The sequence below is a fragment of the Falco punctatus genome (genome assembly GCF_963210335.1).
Source record: "Falco punctatus genome assembly, chromosome: 1".
NCBI classification, from domain to species: domain Eukaryota; kingdom Metazoa; phylum Chordata; class Aves; order Falconiformes; family Falconidae; genus Falco; species Falco punctatus.
The window spans coordinates 123,842,303-123,865,107 of NC_137580.1; the positions used below are offsets into that span (position 1 = coordinate 123,842,303).

Below are 22,805 nucleotides of genomic sequence, written 5' to 3' on the forward strand. Positions count from 1 at the left end.
AACAGATCCACATCCGGGTCACGTATGCTCACATGGATCCCAAAATATCCAGCAGGATTTGTTCCCTTCATTGCCACAGCGGGAAAGAAGTATTATATGGGAGCTCGCTAACATTGTTAGTGGGCTTCTAACATTCAGGATAATAAAATAAAAATAAATACATTTTGAGCTCAGGGCTATGGCTGTTCACCTTGATCAAGATAAGTTCTCATCCACCTTACTGAATTTTCATCTAAATGCAGCATGCTTGATCTCAGCTTCAGGGTAAGCTATTGACAATGTGGCTGACTCTTTCAGATGTTTCTAGTGTGAAAAACGGGCTCACCCATAACAGGTGAATTTTTTTCTGCCATCATATAAAAGAAAAGGGCCCTGGATGTAAGAGATGCCTGATTCATCTAATGTTTAATACATTTTAAACAGTGTAAAACCTGCTTGTTACTGAATTTAGCTTCCTGGTTTTCAGGAAAACCGAAAGCTTTTCTAGAATATACTTATTGTAGAGCTTCAAAATCCTATTTTTCTCTTGAGAAATTTGCTTAGTGTGTTGTTGCTCATGCCCTCGATCCAGGAAAGGGGTAAGGCACAGAGCTGCCGACAGGCTTAGCCGCCCTCCTTTCCAGTTTAGAAAGGCAGCACTTCCGAAGGACTCAGTTTAAGGAGAACATACCTGCTGCAACAAAGAGAATCCCAGCGCTGAGAATAATGTTGTTTTTGCTGTTGTAAATCCTTCCTGCTCCGACACAGAGTCCTCCCAGCAACAGCAATATTGTGCTTAGGATGGGGAACACACTGGAGGCACGGACAATGCCTGGAGGGAGAGCCCAGACAGACAGGAATCATTTCAGATGCTCCTTGGGTGCAAGGGTCTGTAACTGCCAGAGTACCACGTCTCACCCCGCCCCCCCCCCCCCCCCCCCCCCCCCTGGGCTTTTGCTGGAATGATCACTGATTCTGCATCTCTGGGCACGTTTTTGGGAGCCAAGGCCACACGTAGGCAGCCAGTGGGACACTGACACTCTTAACTAAGTTCACTAATTTGAGCTTTCTCCTAGGAAGCCCAGCGTTGTTGCCATCAGCTGACGCCGCCGCGTACGGAACGCTTCTGGCAGAGCATGCGGGAAGTGACAGCAAGATCCAGCATCACGCGGGGAACAGCAGTGAAAAATTCATGAGCTGGCTATGAACCCTGCGACGCGGGGGGATGGCCGGAGTGGGGGGACCGGCTCCTCCACACGTGCACAAGGTGAGCAAATTGCACCTCGGGAAGCCCGCGGCATCCGCGTTCCTGGGGAGCGCAGCTAATAACCCCTTTTTCTTTTGATGAATATTAAGGACATTGAAACCTTTCCGATTTCTGAGGAAGAAATTTTAACAAGTGCATCTCGGATGTTTGTGTTTAGCTTCCTGACAGCTAAGTAGAGTCATTTAAGATTCTGTATGCTTCAGTCCATTCACCAGCGTGGGCTATAAATTCCCTGAAAAAAAAAAACAACCAACAACCACCACTTCAAGCTGGCTTCCCGAGCCGGGTCACCCCAAGAGTAAGCAGCAATCAAAAGGGAAGTGGCAGTAAGGGAATGAAAGGGCCGAGAAAAACAAACAAGCACAAGAAGAGAGATGTCTGTACTATAAAAACCGAAGGGGTAAACCCTGGCAGGCATTCCAGAGAGGCGAGTGAGGAACGGAGTGATGTTGTTATAGCGAGTGGATTTTTTTGGAAGAAGGGGAGATAAGGTGCTTTGGAAAACAGGCTTGCCCTGGGGCGGGGGGCCGTGGCAAGGCAAAGGCGCAGGGGGCAGCCCAGGAGGGTGAGTGGGTGCCAGGCCACGGGGAAGCCTGAAGAGGTGCCCCCCCCCCTCGGCACACGGGGGGGCTGAGCGCAGGGAGAGGAGAAACCCACCATCTGGCCCGACTGCTGATGCGGTGCCGGCAGCACCGCGGTCCCTCCCGGGTGCCATCCTCCTGGCTGACACGCACAGCGAGCGGCGCCTGCTTCCCGAGGAGAAACAGCCAGATGTTCCAGCTGATGCTTTCTCATTTTGATGGCTGTGGCGTTCCCAACTTGGTGAATCGCTTCCTAACGATTCCCCTGGTAACTGGTGGCAAAACTCCCGCTGACTGCAAGAGGGACAGGACTGGGCATTTCGTAACGGCATCGCAAAGCCCCCAGGAGCCCCCGCTACGGGCCCAGCCTCATTAGGATGGTGCAAATGTAAAATAAAAAAAGACAGTCCCTGCTTGGGAGGCTTATGTCTGTATCGATTTGAAACAGCGAGAAAAGTCCGTCTCCTACCAAAAACTAGCAACGCCGCTGCACGTGTCCTTTACAGACGGGGCATTTTCTGGCCGGATCTAAACCCAATTCAGACAGACGCATTACTATTCAGACAGCGTCTTGCAGGAATTGGCAAATCCAAGTAGTGAGGGTGCAACGTCTTTAATCAAAAGCCCACGGGGTGCTGAGAGCCCGTGCTGTTGTCCTGGGTGTACCCACGTGTGTGGGATGAAGTAACAGTGCTTCGACTTTTGGGTCAGTTTTTAGAGTCAATCAATTATTAAAACAAGATTCAGCATCTGTCTCTGGGCTGCTGGCTGCGGAGGCACCCCAAATCCTCATCTGTCTGTTAGTGTCCTGGCAAAAGGCAGCATGGGCTTAAAATCTACCGTGGCCCACCCTCTCTGGTTGTGTCCTGTATTTTACGGCCATCCTATTTATAATGATTTCAATTAAATCAAAGATCTTTCCTAAAGTGCTTCAGTGATACCATCTGAAGGATCTTGCCAGACACACCAAGTACAGAGGGGTGGGTTGTTCTACTTGTAGCAATAATCTCCAGAGAGAATTTTTCTGTAGCAGGTAATTAATGTGAAGAGAAACAAAACGCACAGTGTTCTCTTCCTGTAAAACTCTACAGTATATTTTTCGATACAACATATACTTTTAGCTCTGAAATTTAAAAGGATGCTCATAGGTACCATGTAGAATTTACATATGTCTCCTGATAGTGGTAATAAAATGGCAGCACATCAAAAAACATTAGGACAATCTGGATTTTGCTTTCTCCCCTGCTTTTTTTTTTGGCCTTTTTTTTTTTTTTTTCTTGTTTACCGTCCTGTCTGTTTGCATCGGCTGCTCTGCACCGCTATGCGTTGTGACACCTCCTTCGGTGAACCGCCGCAGCGCACCATGCTGCTGCTCCCCACGGGGCTCTGCACCCCGGTGTGCTGCTTGTGCTTTTTTTCTTCTCCGAAAGGCAGGAGCCAAGCCAGCGGCTTTAAAAAGGGGACGCTACCGCACGCGGGGAAGAAGTGCGCGAAGGTGTAGACACGCCCGAGGTGCCCAGTCCCCCTCCTCATGGCTGTGCTTCTGCACCGCAGCAGAGCCCTGCCATCCTCAGGCAGGCAGCGAGGATGAGTATGGTTGAAATCCCCCCTTCTGCCAAGGGGGGGGTGGATGTGCTTCGTGCTGGCTCGGGGCAGCTTGGGGGGCGGCTGCAGAATGGCAGGAGCGGAGGGAAGCCGGGGCACACGCGTGGGGGGCAGCCCCGGGGACGTGTGGGCTTCCCATGCACGGCAGCGATCCCGCGGCCACTTGCTGGGGCTCTGCACAGACATGGGAAGGGCAGCGTGTCAGGCACGCAGGTCGGCGTGTGTTGTCACGGGGATGGTCCCCTAGGAGGGTCTCGTTTGAGCTCCTCTGCAGGCGTGCGTTGGCACTGTGGCTGTTGCTTGCTTGGTTTCGCAGGGAGCAGCCTCAATGCCAACAGGGCAAAATCCAGACTCCTGCTCCTACCTCATCCCAGACCCAATTCTCCTAAACCCAGTCTTTTTTTCACTGAATTCAACAGGGTTTTGAACCATCGATTCTGTTAGAACCACCACATTTACGTTTATCTGAAGCCTGTGTCAGACTGGCCCCTGCAGAGCAGGCTGAGACCACTCATACTGCTCTTTCAGAAGATGCACACAGCGTTGGTCGCTTGTCTATGCCAGACAGGTGAAATAAGGGTTGCGCCCGACGTGGCCCTCTGAGAAACTTGTGCCCAGAAATGGCTAAAAAGCACAGCGAGTGACAGAAACAGCCGACTGCAAAGGTGTTGCACAGAGGGCAACACTGGGACGGAAGGGCTCACGTCTCTGGAACAGGATGCAGATACCCTCTTGCCTTAGACAATGATTCGGTCCCCATTACATATAGGGATGAGCTCATCTCTCCTGGATTTAGGTCATAACCTTTCAGTAATCTCTAAATCAGCCGTACGCATTTTAAGTGGAGCCGCAGGTTTTTTTTACGAAGGTTAAAGTGAAGGAGTCCTGTTTGTGCCGAGTGCGGGAGGACGAGCTCTCCTCTGCTGGGGGAGCTGCTCCAGGCCGATTCTGCGGAACACATAAAGGTTGGACCAACTGGTTCTTAACATCTGTACTTAGTCCCTTTTGAAAAAGCTTTTAGGAACACCCATCGCAAGTAGCCTTGCAAACAATTCACCAAGCTCTTGCCTTACTGCGGAGCCCGAGACTGTCTTCTCCCTTCTCTCCAAGCGCTTTTATCAAGATGCTACTTAATTCCTCTTTCCTTTACAGTCCTTTTGCTAATGACGTTTGTTTCCTAAAGCTGACTTGGCATCAATTTAACATTAGTTCCAAGGCTTTGTATGAAAGATAAATGCAGCTGTGCTCACACTCTGCTCGCCCGCCTGCGCCTGAGCACTGAAATCACGTCACCCGAGCGCTGTGACTGATCTGAATTGACAAGAGTAAAGATGAAAAAAAAAGCTGGGTTTTCTGGTAAAACATACTTTTCGTAAATTCTGTTTCTCTCTTCTTGTCTTAACAACTGGAAGTTGTTTTCCAGTAGTGAGCAGAAGGGCAGAGCGGTTCTCTGAGTGGTGTTCCAGGTAATTAACAGCAGTGTAATTGAGGAGTGTTTTGCCTCGCCGGGGGTTTCAGCCAGCAGCATCACTCGCTGCTCCCTGAAGGTTTCCCAGCACCTTGTGAACTGCGGTTCCTTCTCTGGTAAAGGGCACTGCTTTCAGCTTGGCTGCTCAGAATGTTCAAAAGCAACAGCTAGGCAAGGTGTCCTCTGGGGAAGGTGAAATCTGCCTCAAACTTTGCAGGATTCATGAGGTTTCAAGCTTGACTTCCGAAACTTCCCATCAGCTGAGCGAATGCTCACCTGGAGGAGATGAAACCCTTGCCCTTCTTTTGAGCAACTGGGCTGGGGTACGGAACGACTTCTGTGGCTGGTTGCAGGCCAGCCCAGAGCAGCAATGGCTGGCTGGCCACGCAGGGAAGCCACAGCCTGTGTTTTGCTGAGATTTTGCTGTTAGCTGCAGAAATTTCAGCTTCCTTCCTACAGTGCAGCAATTTCACTGCAGGGGGAGGTGGCTCGGCAGCTGCAAAGGATGAGGCTTGCATAAGGGTTGAGTTTAAGCGTTAGGAAAAGCTTCCTAACGGGCTGGAACCCACTCCTCAAACCTGCTTTGATGCACTTATCAGATAAATACACCCTCGCCCATCCAGGAATAATAGCTGTAGTTTTCATTTGGAAATTTTCCATATAATGTTTAAAGAGTAACACGGGTGTCCCCCTGGCTGAAGAAAACCCTTGAAACGGGGGTCCCCAAGGGTCACAACTGCACCATCCGCAGCGTGAGCTGGACATACATCACCACTGCTCTGTGCCACCCAGTTTGGGCCAGTCTCTTGCCACGAATAAGACCTGGGTGGCACTCTACAGTAGAGGAACCCAGGGAATTCCCTCTGGCCTGCCTGGTAAACCTGTGCATTAGGGGTTACTGATCACTTACGGAGAAGGTATTCTGAGCTGTCGTGGTCATAGTCATTATCTTCAGGGAAGTGGTTGATTCGGAAGCAATGTCCTTTGTAGATTCCTAAATGAAAACAAAGCAAACACGACACATAAGGAATAGAACCAGGTAGATGCGCTTCTGCCAGCTCTGTTTTATTTCCTTTCCCTCCCAGGCTGTTTAAGTAAATTATTTGTCTGTAGTGTTGGTCACTGTTTTTTTTTACGCCATCGAGAAACCACCTCTAAGGTCACGAATCTGGGGCAGATTGGGCTGAAGGCCAGCTGAAGGAAGGGAGAGCCAGGATTCCTGGGCTCTTTTCGCCAGTCTGCCACTAATATAGTTCTCCTGAGTTTTTTTAATCTCTCTGTGCTTTACTTTATCAATGCCGTGCTTATCTTACAAACATACTGAATTCACAAATCTGCTTTTTGTGCCTGGAGCGACTGTCACTCTGGGTCCCTGCTCTGTGGCGGGGGCTCCGTGGCGAAGCCGGGTGCCAATCCAGCACCCATCACCCCTCCTGTCTCATCCCGAGGGGAGTGCTGGCTTCCCTTATCAGAGCCGGTAGATGTTGAACAGTCTGAGGCCTCTTCAGGTACTCTCTAGGCTTTGGAAAACAAGTCCATAAATCTCCTCCTGCTGCAATTTAAAGCCACATGTCCCCCTCAAGGTTGGCTCAGCTTTTAATGGCATATTTGTTTAGTTAACCGGGAGCCTGTGCAGTAAGTCAGGGTGCGAGCGTGCGCTCCTGATACCTGCAGGAACAACGCCAGAGGGGGCGAGGTGAATCCCTCGGTCGACCAAACGAGATGAGGTTCGGCACTTTGTCCATCTGCATAAAGCTTTAATTAGTATTTTGTATTATCTTCTACGATGGTTATCCATAGCCACATCCAGGCTGGGCTGCAGCTGGGGAGGTGCTGCATGGCGAGCTGCACGGGGACCTCCCCAGAGAGCGTACTGCAGGAGCGAAGCCCTGAGGTGCGACTCTGCCTTGGTGCTTTCATTATTCATTAACCAGCGCTTTCATGCTCAGGAGCATCCATCACCCAGGATGAGTTATCCTCTGCACAGGAGCTGCGGTGCTTACAGCTCGAGCTGGCAGAAGGATTTAAACACCACCGGTTAATACTGCTTTAACAGAAGCACAGCTGCAGTCTGTAGGATATAAATGTGGGTTTATTTCACTACCTATTACCGATGATTACAAAGATCTCAAAAGAATTACTAATCCGGAGGATTTAAATTGCACCCTGTGAGTGTCAACTGCAGGTTTGCTACTGTGCGTTTAATTCCTCCAGTAAATGATGTATCTACTCTAATTGCGGTAACGGCTCAGGCTTTCTCAGCACAGCACTTCAAAGGCTGTGAACAAGAAAGTGGCTGATGCCACATCTGGAGGTGACACACCTGTCCTGCCTGCCAGGTGACGGGAGCGCTTCAGCTGGGACTGCTCCTGCTGAGCACGTCTGCCCATGCCTCCCTCTGTTTGCCATCAGCTGGCTTGTTGCTCCTGATGGCTCTCCAGCAGGGCTATCCAAAATTCAGATTTTAAAGATCCCGGTGCTTATTTTTATGGCAGTTGACACAACGAAACTAATTCACTCCCAGCATAACAGGGCCTTTGAGACTGGATGGTCATTTCTTTGAGTCTCTCTGTTATGGCATGCCAGTTCAGAGGCAATACAGAGTATGATTTTTATCCTCTCCTATTGATTAAGGAAAAAATATCAATAGTCTCCTCACCCTAATTTCCTATGGAAATAGGCTTTTCAGTGACTCTGTGCTTTTGTGCGTATAGGTGGGGCCGTCTCTCAGCCTGGATGTATTTCTGCAATAACTTTTAAGGTAGTTGGTTGAATTCATCCAGAGCTGATACAACAGCAGAAGCATCACAGGGACCTGAGCTCCCACAGCTTCCACGCAGACAGGCAGGGGCATGAGCAGAGAGCTCCATCCGTGGAAAGCTGCTCTGGGAACCTGCACGTCCACGGCGTGTGGAGGTGGGCAACAACCCAAACTGATGTCCTGCTTCCAGAGTTAAGAGACAAGCCGTCTGCAGGGCTGGAATGCTCCCCAGCCTCTTGTGTCTGCAGCACTGATGGACTGATGGAGGGGTCTGACCCCTGTAGAATGGCCTGACATCATCCAGCCTCAGCAGGAGCTTCCCTGAGGCCACGCAGCCATCCCCTCGCCATCCCTTCCACTGCAGGGCTGCCAGGCTGCCGCAGGACGGGGCGCGCTGGCACGAGCAGCGCCTGCGCTCTTCCTCTGCTATGGCTCGGACCTGCAGCTCCTGCTGCTTAGATCTGGAACCTTCCACACGACAGAGTATTAGCAAGTCCAGCAGAGGCAAAAAAAAAGAGGATAATTAGTCCCAAACAGAAAATTCTAGGTAAGCTTGAGAGTTCCTTTCTATTTCCAGTTTTTAGGAATTCCGAGATTGGTCATTCTGGCCAACTTTTTATAGAAATAGCAAATGGCTGTGAAATTTGGACCTGTACCAAAGCCTGGGAATCCAAAATATTCTTCCCAGTGTTTCTGCTGTACTTCAGAGCATAGATATTGGTTCAGGGTCCTCTCTAGTGCCTACAGGATTTGATAGCCGCTAACAGCAGCAGGCTGGATAAATGTTTTCCATAAACTTCACAGGTGTATCATAACTCAGCAGCAGCTTATTAAACTCTCAGTGAAGCTTGAAGTTGCTATCAAGAACTCTGGTGATCTGCTGGGTACTGAGGGCTCTTTTAACCCACAATGTATCAGAAACAAAATATTGCCAGGAAATGTAACAATACCTTTTTTTTTTTGCATAATGACGGACTTAAAAACTCAGATTTGGGAAAAACTAACACTAGCTGGGTAGAAGCTACCGAAGCAGTGGTCAGCTTTAAAGGCACAAAGTTTGACTCATATTTAAGCATGAAAAAACAAAAACAAAACGAAGATTTGGTGACATACCCAGCTCCCCGCCCCAGCGTGCGAAGCAATGCAAAAGAATCAAAGCCATGAAATAGAAGAGGTGCCAGAAAAGGGAACGCCTCAATTCCACGCAGTAGCAACCACCCTGCAGCATCTGCACAGGGTCCGGACTCCTCAAAGCTCTTCTGGACGGCTTCACAAGGGGATGCCTCAAAGAAACATGCAGCCAAAGGTGGCCACTGGGCCATGCTCCAGAAGGCAGACGTGGGCCACTTCCACACCAGGATGTGATGTGGAAGAGAGATTTCCTTCTTCACTTGAGTATGGGGCTGCAGTCCCTTACACCCTTGGGAGAGGGAGATGGAATATTTATCTCCTACTGCTGTACCCACTAGAGAGAGATAAATAAACTGCAATCACTGCCTAACAGATACTAAAATATTGAGAAGTACTTCTGGGTATCTCTTGAGAGTAAGCCATAATATCCCACTGAGATGCTGTGAGTATTATTCCTTTCTTTGAATGATTACTGATATGTTTTAAATGATGCTTTTAGAAACACAAATATTATAAGGCATTTTTTCCCTCATAATAATAACATCTTTTTTCTGAATTTTGAGCTAGGACTTCAGGATCTGAGTTAATGATAATGAAGAGGCAGATTTTTGGAAGTGTTGCTGATGGTGTAAGGACATTTCCCCCCCCCCACTGGTTACAGTGCACTTAGCAGGCATTGAAAAAGTAAAAATTGTTTCTGACTCAGTTTTACTCTATGTTCAAGGGCTTCTGTGACAAGGTTAATACTTGCCAGTCTCACTAAGTGTTGCTCAGATAACTGTAATTACAGTGTGATGTACTCAGATAATGTGATAAGGGAGGCAACTGTAGTGCCTAAGTGAAGATTAAGCTTTGTTTTGGGGTTTGAGATCTCAAAGTACATAGAGTTTTCATCAGTAAATCAAAGTAGTGATCCTAAATTCTGATGACATACTACCTTCTCCTTGCTCTTTCTCAAGCAATCCTTTAATAATCCTGCCTGTACCACTGCAGAATAGTTCGCTGAGGGGTTAGTTTTTGATGACTGAGAGCGATGGTTGGTGCTGTAGGATGCAAACACTTGTTAACTTTGTTTGTGGCCATGCACTACATGACCACGTTGTTGTTGGCTACGTCTTCCCAACAGCCATTTCCCGTGGTTAGTATTTATCAGTGACATCATTCCCTGATGCCCTGGAAGTGTTTGCACAAATCGGCACTGGAAGAGAGAGCATTTAAATCTCGGACAATATTTGCCAAGGCAGGCTGTACTTTTCTCCCCGCCCTAATCTTGAAAGCTATATACAACAAGATCTTCCCGTAACGTTAGCATTCTGTTGGCATTTAAAGCAGGTTTCCACCATGCAAGATGCTAGCAGCTCTGCAGCAGAGGACCCTGTCTGCGGGGGACATCCCCTTGCACGAGCTTACGGGAGGCGATATCTGATAGCAGCGGGGGACATGGGGCGAGCCACCACCTCCTTCTCCATCAAAGCTTGTGCAGCGCTATTGCTCGATTAACTACTTCATCTTCCAGCCCTCTCCCCCGCCCTTGTTGGTGAGACTATGCAGTAAGACATCGGTTTGGGGGCTTGGTTGAGGAGCCTTTCTTGTTTTCTCATTGGACACCAGACACCTGCGACCTCCTTGGATCAAACTCATCCCTGCCAACGTGCCGCATTCTTGTAGCTCTTGAGCAGCTACGGATACCCTGCGTGCACACATGCACGCTATTAATAGAGTGGAGCAGGGTTTTCTCCCGCGGGGGTTATACGGATGGAATGAGTGCTATGAATGTCAGCGGCAGAAGTGGTCGTATGGCTACAGCAGTTACCTGCAGGCAGGTAAACATGCCCCATGATTGTCTAGCCTCAAATCCTCCAACCAGCTGATTTCTTTCTGGCAAATGTGGGTCTTCTGGGATGAAGATGTGGAAGGAAATGATTTTCAAGATCGTTTGACAGTAAGTGCTTGCAGGTACAGGGAATACAAGTTGCAAGGAGCTGCCTGTATATTAAACATGAGACAATTAGTAAGGAACCACGGGAAACGTGGCCTGATGCTTCCACTCATTGCACCTATTCTGTGATTAAATGCTGTGCTTCGGTTCCAGCGCAACCGTTAGCCCGATTTACCACTACCCTTGGATATCTGAATGTTTAAATGACAAGTTTTCAGAATATATCAGCACAGGGAAGGCTGACTGACAGATAGCATCACAGACAACACGAGAAGTGTGACATGCAGAGCGGGGCTGTGGTAACAGCAGTTATCTGAACACAGTGTCCATCCGAGCATGGCGTGTGGGACAGGGTTTCCTTAATGGCATGGCTTTGCGCTCCCCTTATTTATAGTAAGTGAGGGTGTGCCAGCGCCGGACTGTGCCAGCAGAGAAGGGGAACAGTTTGGTTTTTTTTTTTTTCCTTAGGAAGATTTCTCTGCTGACAAGTTCTGAAATCCTTTGCTGCGTGATTTGAGCAATAGTGAGCAAAGGAGATCAGACACGCCAAAAAATGTTTGTCTACGCAAAATTTACAGCGTGGAGCCCATCTGTGCACTGCGTTCATTTCTTTGATTTTCCACCGGCACAGCTCCCCTGTCTCCTGGACTGACACACCGCAGCGAGCGCAGCCGCCCAGTTAACTTTCTTTTCTCTTCATTCCTCTCATTGCGAACTAACCCTTGAAAAGAGGAATGGGTGATGGACCTCCTCTTACTTCCAGAACCTGTTTCCTGGTGCTGATGGTTGAACAGGGACTGTTGCAGTCCTGAGCTCCCCACTCAGGCCACAAGAAATAGCATTAGGCGTTTTCACCTAACTTGGCACTTTCTACGTTAAACAGTCCTGAGCTCGACGCTTTGTCTCCTGCTGTTTGCTGAGAGTTTCACCAGCCTGTCCTTCAGTTACCTGAATGAGCACAGCCCCTGTGAGCCTCCTCCAGAGGACCTTTAATGCTGTCATTATAAAAGAAATCATGAAGTATTGATGCAGATCATGTGCAAAACGCATCCCATGTGAATCTGCTACCCCGCATTGCTGCTGTAACACCGCCTTCATCGCCACGGAGGATGGAGCCGGCAAAGAAGCCTCAGGAGGTTAAACACACGTTTATTGGGTGTCTGCTTTGAGAAAAGTTTGGCTGTTGTGAGAGCCTCACGAAGCTGGAAACTTCAAAGCAGAGGCTGTTTTTGAGATGGATGCTCTCTGACACCCCCTGAGCCCTGCCAGTCCAGGGAATATTTGTCCATATGACAGTTTGTGGTTTTGTTTCATCCCGAAGGTGAATTCGATGAAGAGCCCTGCTAGTACCTGGAGTCCTCTACAGGTGCTGAGGCAGTGAAACAATAATTGTTTATTTTTCCTTGTAAAACTCCTTTCCTCCTTCCTCCGACTTTCATCTCGTAGCTCAGATTTCACTTGTCTCTCGTCGCGGGGTGCTGAACTGCCTACTCAAGGGCCAGATCCTGATTTCAGTGCGGTGGACTCCGATCTGTCTCACCCAGTAACAGTGATCTCAGAATCTGGTCTTCTCCCTTTGCTCCCCCTCTACTTTCCGGGCAAAAAGAAAATGATTTTAAAATGTTGAAATGTATGAAATTTGCCCCACTTTCTTCCTTAGGAGCTGTCAGCTGTAACAAACCCTTTGGGTTCTTCTTTTGATCTATTTTCAATTGTCTGGTGGGCAAAGCAAAGCTCCTCCTCAAGTCTCTTATTTTCTTATCTTCTGCTGTGATGTGAATTTCCCCCTTTCCCAGTACCCCCCCTCCGCCGCCTACAGACCCTCCGCTGCTCCCAGCTTTCCACCAGTCCCCTCGGCGCCACGTGAGTAACCACCGGTCGCTTTTACTGCCTGCTCCAGCTTACTCCTCTGGAATGTTTTTCAAGGCAAAACACCTTCGCGGTGTGTTAAACACCTCACGAGGGCTCAGAGCGCCCGGCACCAGCGGCGCCGGAGGAGACGCACACTGGAGCAGCTCGCAGCTGCTTCTGCCCACGCACTTGCAAATGAGCTGGTGCTGGCAGGGGCTCGCGCTCTGCTGTCACCCTGGCCTTTATTCTTAGCACTTGCCATTCTCTCCAAGACCGGCAAAAGCACGTTTTCTCTAGGAACAGGTCTCAGTTTATCTTGTCATTTGACATGCTCAGTCCCACCATTAACCTCGCTTCACTTCTTCTCTGGCCTTCACACAGTGGTTAACGCTCCCTCCTGTATTTATCATAGATCTTCTGTGAGAGAAGGGACTGTCTTACACCACCGCTCTCAAGTATTTGCTCTAGGACATTAGAACCCGCTTTCCTCGACTTGCCTGTGCTGTGGCAGTGCCCGGTCTGATTGCCTTTGGCCCTCTGCAGCCTCCCCTCGGTGCTCCTCTACAAAGCCCTCTCTGTTGGAAGCAGAGGCAGCTCGCAGCTTCCCCTTTCACCATCTCCCCGCAGAATGAAGGTTGTGTTGCTCGCCTCCTTGCATGGCTTTTTTCTGCCGTGGTCTCAGACTGCAGTGGAGCTCATGCTCTGCATTGCAGAAGAGCCACCTCCACTGACGCGAGTGCCAATTTCACAGCCGTAAAGAGCAACCAGCCAGGTTCCCGCTTGGGCAGTCTGACCTTCATGTCATGACCCACCACCCTTTTCTCTTCCAACGCTCTTGAATTCCCCGTGGCCCAGATGTGGTGCCTTAGCTGTTCTCCTCCAGTATCTGTGGATGCCCACCACTGCCTGAAGAAGCCAGGCACATGGGAGATGATGTATCCTGCTTCGGTGGTGAGGAAGGCTGCTGCTGGGTGGTGACTTCTAGTTTTGGCTTGAACCATTTTACTCTTCAAGCAGTATTATTTTGGCATGCTGCAATCCAGGACCTAACACCTGAATGCTGTTTTGTACAGCCTGGCAACGCATCTTCAGATTCTGGATCACCTACACCACGAGGCATCCAGGGAAATGCTCGCAGAGGCTCGGTTGGTTGTAATTCACGTGGGCACGCACAGCCCTAGCAGCCGACCTTCTGTTTTCAGCTGGGCAAATATCATCAAAGATGTTGTGCACGTGTATTTCTGTGTAAGAAATGAACAGATGCAGAAAAGATGCTTGCCAAAGATGACTTGAAAATTCTGTCGTAACAGCCTTTTATTCCATTATAAGATTTTATTGGAGACCTTGAGTGATGTTAGAAAATCCGTGGCTGCGAAACTCATTTCCCAAAGATTCACCTCACCTGCACATCTGGGAGCTAATAAAACCCATCACAGTGTCTGGCTGCTGTCCTTTCAATCCTCTTCAGTCATTGCAAAACTGCTGCCAAGAGTACTAAGTGTCCTTGTGCTACCACAGTGAATACCAATGGTATCAGGGAAATGCAGGACAGCAGCGAAGCCGGTAAGAGTTGATTCTACGTTACCTGTTGTTTTGAGCTACTTAATTTCCATTTTCTTCGAATGTTCCTCTCATAAACCAGATAGATAAAAAGATAACTGAGGTTATTGAGCAACACTCCTATCCTTTTCCCACCTGCCTTTCCTCGGCCAAAGCAGATAAAATAGCGTGCTGCGTTATTCCGCCACCACGGCTCAGGCGTCCCCCGTAGCCCCTCTGTGCATTCCTACTACCGTTTGCAATTTGCTCCTTATTAACCGTGTCTTCTTGTGCTGCTGCTTGGATGGCAAAGTGAGGGAAATTTTGGGGCGAGAGGTGTGTGCCTGTGGCTTATTTTAGCCTTTCTTGTTCTCGTTTACGGACCTTATTGAGGGAACAGATCTGTGTTTTCTAGGAAGAAACCCTGACGCACTTCCAGCCCTGATGTTCAGTTTGCATTTTGTAAAGCATCTGCACGGGGAAGTAGGGGCAATTCCTCAACCTGCCTATGACTTGATTTTTTGGGGGCAACGCTGGCGACGCTGCTCGAGGAACATTTTCAAGTCAGAGATAAGTTAGCCCTGCCACGGCGAGCGAACGTTCCCATGCCTGGCTCAGTCCCAAGAAACTGTCAGCGTTTCTAGTTGTCACGAGGTTGTTAACTCACTTCTCTGTGTCTGCTTTTCTATCTACCACCAACGGCCCACGCTTGCTGTGTTCTGCCTTCACACCTCGTCTCGTCCTGCATCTTCATGCCGCAGTCCTTTATCCCGGCAGCCCAGAAGTTTGGCTCATCACTCAACTCCATACTTTGCTCTGCTACCACTTTGCCAAAGCTGTTGCTGGGTGGCTGATATAATCATCCTTGTCCTTTTAAAATAAATTTGGAGCTTGGCTAGAAACCTCCATTAGAGTTCTGTAGTTGGCTTTTCTACTTTGGCTAAACCTGGTCTAACACTCGAGGAGTTGGTGTTGGCTTCTCAGGCGAGCATCTTCACCCATCACAGCTTTGAACTGAAGGTCATTCTCCAACAGCTTTCCAGCTCTTGCTTATATTCTGGTCCAAAATGCCTTAATTTAAAGAGGTACTTTAGTAGCCAGCAGCGCTTTTGGCACAGTGTGTCAGAGACTAACTCGTTATTCACAGCTGTAACTACACAGTGGCCATCGTCGCTCCAGCACCTCAGAGAGCAGTGGGAAATAAGCTGTGGTGGCCTGTATGCTAGCCAGGATTCAGGTATATATTGATTTGGACCAAAATTACCTTTTTTTCCCCCCATTGTTCTTGACATATTGTTTCCCGACATATTCACCAGTACAAAGCCTGCTCATTCAGGCAGGCTGCTGCCAGTCCATCATAGAATCCATAGACTTATAAAGACCTTTAAGATCGTCAAGTCCAACCGCTAACCCAGCACTGCCAAGGCCACCGCTGACCCATGTCCCTAAGTGCCACATCTACAGGGCTTTTCAATCCCTCCAGGGGTGGTGAGTCAACCACTTCCCTGGCAGCCTGTTCCAGTGCTTGATCACCCTTTCGGTGAAGAAATTTCCCCACCAATCATCATGAACGGGCTGAAATGCCAAATTGTACCGGATGCAGTTTGGAGAACAGACAGTCATTTTGCCTGATGAAGCGTTCATATGCTGTAAAATGACAAATTGTGTTTATTTTCACACTGTCAAACTGTGCTGTTTTCCTGTGCTAGCACAATTGGAATCGAGTTTCCCTTAAGGGATAGTTTGGGTTTTATCCATATGGTTTCCCTTACTTCAGCAAGTCATCAGTTCTCCCTCATTAACATGGTGATCAACCAGGGCTTGATGGTTTTACCTCTTATGATCGCAGCACGTCTATAAAGCCTGTATTGTGGCTCGGCGCTACCTGGGGGAGGAAATTTAAGGAAATGGACATTCACATCTCTTAAAAGTCCCTACTGAGTTTATAATATGAGACATAGTCATGGTCATGCCTGGGGAATGACTATAGTTCTTGAACTAGATGAAACATACCCAGTACAACGTGAGATGCTTTGTCCCCTGTATCTTCTGCCACTTCAACTTTCATACATGTGCCTTCTCATTCTTAATTCCTACTTTTAGACCCTCTTAAATTGCCATTTTTTCAGGTTCCTGAAATACCCTCATTTCACAACAGGTAAGGTTTGCAGTTGTCATATCACAGTCTAAAATTTAAGAAACAACTCTCCAGAATGAGGACCTGGGTGGTCCTTGGGGATGTTTGGGGTAACATGCACAGGATGCGCTCGCTCTTCTTATGTAACGGAAAAAACCTCCAGATCTAGGCAGTAGAAAAATGGTTCATATTTTCGATACTTCTTTGAGATCTCATGGTGTAGCAGAAGCTTTACAAGGCATCACCTTGTAATTTAATATATATATATATATACACATATACATATATATATATTTAAATATATATTAATAATGACAATAATCATAATAATAATCTTCATCATCATCATCATCTCTGCATAAAATGAATTATTGCCTGCTCTAATAGCAGGAACATCTTCAACCTGACATCTAGAACTGAACTCTTTCTTTACAAACCTTCTTTTGGCTCACTTATGCACCACAAATTTTTTCTTACGAAGAAAAAGCAAAGGTTACACTAGAAAGTAGTGATATAGGACCTCGCTAGTTAACTGATGGGGATTGCGCAGGATATTTGGGCACTCCTGCAATCTTGTAATGATTCCATGTCTCTTCAATCCATGGTGATTCATCATAAGATGACGGCATTTAAAAAAATAGTTGGATATTGAAGAAGCAATAGGGAAATTTCACTCCATAGATCATCTTAATTGAAGGGAATGCTTGTGGTATGTCTGTCTTCATAACGCAGTGACCTTGAGTTGGATCTGCAGGCATTTTGGAGTATGTCTTCCTCATTCCTATGCCAGCTTCTTCAGTTATACATAGAAGCTGAACCTCTAGAGATTGATCATGCACAACCAGTGATGCGGGACTGAAACAAGGCAGATGACATCGGGGAATCTAAAGGTGAGGAGAAAGGGGCATAACTGCCGAACCCTGCTGATGGCTGGATTTGGGAAATGCAAGGCAAAGGTTTCAAAAATCATCTGCATGATGTATTAGTGGAAGAAGACACTCCACTAGGAGAGGTTAGTGCGGTGCGTGTGGTCTAGTTGAATACTCAGGGCTGATGTCTAACCTTGGGAACAAACAACAGCGCTGCTGGTTAGAAAGAATAGGGTTTGGCATGAAAAAATGAAGGGAACAAAATTATTTTGCAAGTGTAATATATCCTAGAAGAAACGATAAAGGAAATATGAAGGACTTTAGCTTGAATGAGAGTTACTACTGATCTGGTTATCCCTGGTTTCCAGCCGAATGTGCACCCCGTAAGGTGCCAGAGCCTCCCGGGGGGTGCAGATGCTGGCAGGCTCGGGTGCCTCGCATGTTTGGTGGTGGAGGGTGGCTTGGCAGGACGGCATGTCCCTGGCTGCGGCCAGCCTCCCGTAGGGGCTGGGAGGGGAAGGCAAAGGGTGAGCAGCTCGTGGGGAGGAAGGCAGAGAGCAAGGTGAAAAAGGAGGCGGAGAAGGAGAGCTTCAGGGCAGAGCGGGGAGGAACGGGAGGTGGTTCGCAGGGGAGGAGGAAAGGAAGCTTGGAAGAAAGTGGGAGGGAGAGGGAGCTGAGGAGGAGGAGGAGGAGACGGGAAGGGTGGGCGGTGGGTGGCCGGAGGCGAGGAAGGGCCGAGGAGCAGAGCAGGAGCTTGGCAGATTGGTGGTGCCTGTGGAGACAGGGACCAGATGGCAACCTGGGTCCTCCCTGAGCAGCTCTGCCTGCATCCACAGTCCTGCCCGGCTGGGAAGTCGGTGCTCGTACTGCTGACAGAAGGTGAGGGGATGCGCAACGCCACTGCCTGATGAAAATTAAGAGCCTGAAACTTATAATTCCCAGGACTGATTTAAATTATTACAGTTAACATATGGCCTAATACATAAAAACGGAGATGGCTACCAAACAGATCTGTATAAATGAACACACGTAGAAGGGATTTCATTTGGCTCCTGCACCTGAAACTTTCTATTTCCTAATGCAAACTAAGCAGTGACAAATAAAAATGAGACTGCAAAAGCTGCATGACCTCTTTAAGCTTTAATTATTCATTAGAACTGTTTGCTTCTCTGCTGAGATTCAGAGCAACACATTGAAGCAGGTTCCTCTCAGGTTTATGGAAGACGTAACTTCCTTGTTACACCAGCTAATAAATACGACTAAACACAATGGCCCAACAATAGTTGTAGAAACAGCATTTGGGAAAATGTGCTTAATGAATCAGAAGCGCCTTAATCTAGTCAGTCTTGAAAAGCAAAGCATATCATGCAAAATTACAATGCACTAAAGCACAGATGCATAAATATTTTATTGTTGAGATTTCTGAGTTTACTTTCAGTATTTCAGAATTGCATTTTACACTGAAATGTCTCTACCTGCATTGGGGAAGGATAATGGTGCTGGTGGCTTTGGGCAATCTAGCCTGGGATCGCAGAACTGGATTTAAATATTGTATCTGGGAGACTCAGCCCTTATCAGCATCAGGCACATCTTTGTAACCAGAGCCTCTAATTGCTTTTTGCTGTCCTAGGATGGCAGGGGAGTGTCTGGGAAGGTTTACAGCTGGGAGGAGAACCACCAAGACATTTTCCTTTCTTCTGGGAAGCCTGGGCAGAAGGTAGGTGCCACCGTGCCATGAACTCCTCACAGCCCCCCCTCCTCAGGCCTCTGTCTTTCTCCCTGCCCTTGTAAAACAGCATCTCAGGGACCATATTTCCTCCCGAAAGCAGGAGAGGACCAGTTTGTCACCATCTTGGCCAGACCTCCTGAGAGGTAGGCAGCTCGGGAGGCAGGCAGCGGCTCCGACTGCCCGGGAACGGTGCCATGCACAGGGGGAGATTTACAGCTCCTCTCCCCTTCAGACATTTCATCTGGTGCGATGCAGAGATGACAGCGCCTCATTTCCAGGTATTACAAACTCCTCTTCCTCCACAGGAGCCTGCAGGGGCTCTTTGGGGTGTGTCCCGTCCCCCCCCCCCCCGCCCCGAAGCCCCCCAGGGCAGCATCCCTATGATGGTCCTGGCAGATGGGTGCAGGCAGCCCAAGGGCAGCTTTCCAAAACCCGCTTCTCTTAACGGGGCCACGCTCCTGTACTTACTCAATCTTTACAACTCAGTGATATGCTGCCAATATATTTTTGCCAAGGAGACAAAAATACGTCTCTTCTTCCTACTCCCTCAGCCTATGAAAAACCTCAGTTGTGTGCAAAGAGACTCTGGGTCTGTGTGTGTATACGTCTGTATATTTGAGGTGGGGGAAACAGAGTTTCTGTTACTTTATTTTCCAGTTGAAAGTCTGCCTCGTAGCCAGGGAAGCACAGTTTTCACCGTGTACAAATTCAGGGAGAAAAGCCTTACTTGGTGCTGAGCAGAAATGGCAGCACGCGCAGCGGGAACTGGGAGCAAATCCTTTAACTGCTCCATGTCCCAGGTTCTCCTCTCCAGGATGGAGACATGATGGCTTATAAATAGTTTGGGGATTTAGGGGTCAAAGAGCTTTATATTAGCAAAGTTGCCTAATAATGGAAGAAGAGTGGCATAATCCTTCCAAGGTGGAGAGCACTCTGTTTAAAAAGTGCTTCAGTCTCCCCAAGGGCCAGAGAGACTCCAGGTATTTAAGATGTTAACTTTTAATTAAGCAAGACTCTCCCACACAGCCATGGTTTGGGATTCTACCTATGCTCTCGGAATGGTTTGGGTACCTTAAGAGCACCAGGTACAAAGAATAGGGATCGGAGGCTTTTTCTAGGCTTCACAGCAACTTGGCAAACTACATGCTCCAAAAAAGGTGTATTTCTTTTTCTTCCTTCCTCTCTCCCTTTTCCCCCAGACCTCGCATGACTTCAAGGCATCAAATGTTAATGAAAGTTTGCCAGGCTTCAAGGGCTGTGAAATGGAAGTTAAAAATCCTGCACCATAGGATGGCTCTAAAAATACTCAGTCGTGTCGAAATATCAGCCGGCTCCAGCAGCTCTCCTGCACACAGCGCTGCCGATGCATCAGGGCTTTCTCTCCTAAATAAGCTCTTGAGAAAGTTTGCCTAGTGACTATAGATCACTTATGCTCTATAGCCTGGATTCACCAGGTTATGTGCCAGCAAATATCTACCGGAGAGCGAAGATCTGCCGTGACACTTAACTCTAACGGTGCTGCGAGGGAAGTGCCCGTATCCGAGGGGATCCACCGATACATGCCTGCTCTGCCGTGACTCCATCCAGAGGACTCATACATGTGATGTCCATCCCTCGGGACGAGCACAGCCCCATACACCAGCCCTGTGGGTTTGCAGAGCTGGGGTCTGGTGCCAGCCTGCTCACCATTAGGGTCCAGCTCATGAGCTCTGCTCTCCAGTGTCCCGTATCGTCCAGGGCGCTGGGGTTTGTAGGCTGAGTAGCTCATTTTAGGCATGGCAACACCTAACCCCCCCTGAAGATCTGCTCCAAAGTATTCCCGAGCAGGACAGCCGTACCCTCATGAGACGTCAACGCTTTTCCACAGCAGCTCCGCACGCTCCAGGCTATCCTAGCTGATGCGTCCTGCTAACCGGCAGAGACTCAATATGCCAGGTGTACCTTCACCGACTTCTGAGGGGCTCCAGCGGAGATACGGTCACCCCTTTGTGCTTTAAAGGTGTTTTTTGTTGGATTTCTTTTTTTCCCTAACAGTGCTCTCAGGAGTGGGAATCGAGGAGGTGGGTTTCCTGCACCACAGACTCCTTTTTCTTCTCCAAGTGCAACATACTTTCTCCCTGTGAAGCAAATGAGGAGCCTGAACACAATGATTTGGATCGTGACTTCAAGCACAATCTCGAATACGGTTTCTAACCCATTCCCATCACAGGAGAAGCCAGGGGAGGCTGTGACTCAGCTGTGCCTCTGAGTCACGCAGCATGATGCTCCCCTGCTCTCGGGGGACAGCACTTTGCCATTAGCCTCTCTTGGCAACGAGCTACAGCTCTCCCTCGCTGGCTCAGACCCTAGTGAGATGTCTGCCCCCCAAACTCTGTCCGTTCCCTGCTGATCCATGCCAGGGGAGGGACGAGGGGCAGCGGGAGCGTGTCCCCAGCCCGCCGTGCCAGAGCCAAGCAGGGGTATTTTGTTCAGGTGTGTGCAGAAAGTTTCGTGCGCCCAGGCATGGGCAGGCTGCCTGGCCGCACTCCAGCCCTGTGTAAGTACATTGCGAATCAGGCTCAAATTGCTATTTTTGAGCAAGTCACTAGAAATAATTCATGTACGTGCAAGTTAAAATTCTGCTTAAAAATCACCGCCTGCCTCGGAAGCTCAAAACCTGGGAGATCTACAGCAGCAGATACTGAATTTCATTTTACTAAGTTCTTTCCAGCTGTTATGGTAAACTTAGATCCTCATCCTGCATTTCTTCACTTTAAGGATCTTCTCTCCTGCAAATATCTCCAGTTCTAGTGCTGGCAGGACCAGCTGCACATGTAAGTGTTGTGAAGAATCTGCCCCTTTGGCTGGACCGGACAAAGTCTGGCACGAAATGCTGAGAAGCACGGTATTTTTAAAGTGAAAGTTCAGTAATAAACCTTCTTCTTTTAAGGTTTTCAAAATAAATTTCTGAATATCGTATTAATTTATTTGACGGTATGAACCCAGGTTTTGGAGAGCTGGAGGGTACAGGTTTGTGTGTGTTAACTGCGTGAGCAACAGCACAAAACGAAAATGCTTTTTCATCTGTATGAGCTTCTGTAAATTGTGTTCTATTCTTAGGAGAGTAAACATAATGTAAAAAAGAAATCTAATCATTTAAACTTTGCAGGAAAAGAGGCAGGAGCGACGGGAACCTCCGAGATGATAAATGAATGAATTTATTCCACTGCCACTGTAGGGTTTTAAATTAGTTTTATTTTTCTTTTATTTCTTGTTGTTGACAAGTTGGGTTGCATTGCTATACAGTTATAATGTTTACAGGTAAGGAAATCTTGAAGGTCAAAAATTCGTAGTTATTCTTGTATAAGGTAATCTCCTTGTGTTGGTGACAATGCAGTGTGTCGCCATGGGTACCTGAATCACGTCGAACAGCAACATTCTCCATTCCTATCCCTTCCCCTCGAGTTCTTACAGAGGAAATAAAAAGAGATCTACCAGAAAAGCTCCATGCATGATGCAAAGGATGGACTGGAGGAAAGGCTTTTCTTTAAGAACGCGCACTGTGCCAGCGGTCTCTCGTACCGCACCCATGCAATGGGGTGAGGAGTGTTGGTACCTCACCAGCTGGGATTCTGCCACCAAGACTCCAAAAGGCAGATTAAGGTTAACGTGTTATTAGTGTCCATCACGATGCCCACATGCAGGCTGGTGTGTCTAATGCCTACGTAAAGTGCCAGAGTCCAGCTGGGCGGCTGTGTGCTCATGGAGCCCTGGTGCCCAGCAAGCTCAGCTGCAGCTCTGACTGCTCTTAGACCAGCACGAGGAAACTTGAAAACTGCTGGAGTCCAGGTTCTGGGGGAGAAGTGAGACCAGCATCTGCCCACAGCTGATCGCAGCAGGGAAACACAGAAGCACGGTGAAATGAAGGTGAAAAAAACCCAAGACAACCTTAATTACACCTTCCCATGCT

The 22,805-nt window shown here is 48.3% G+C and overlaps 1 protein-coding gene across 1 annotated transcript in view; it reads right to left on the minus strand.

Annotated features, from left to right (window-relative positions):
- CACNG4 (calcium voltage-gated channel auxiliary subunit gamma 4) overlaps positions 1-22,805 on the minus strand; it is a 40,433-nt gene that overhangs the window by 1,027 nt on the left and 16,601 nt on the right. Inside the window, exons 2-3 of the mRNA XM_080389127.1 lie at positions 5,811-5,894; positions 671-811 (exon numbers count right to left, since the gene is read on the minus strand). Coding sequence (XP_080245253.1) covers positions 671-811; positions 5,811-5,894 — 225 coding nt within the window. The remainder of the gene's footprint in view (positions 1-670; positions 812-5,810; positions 5,895-22,805) is intronic.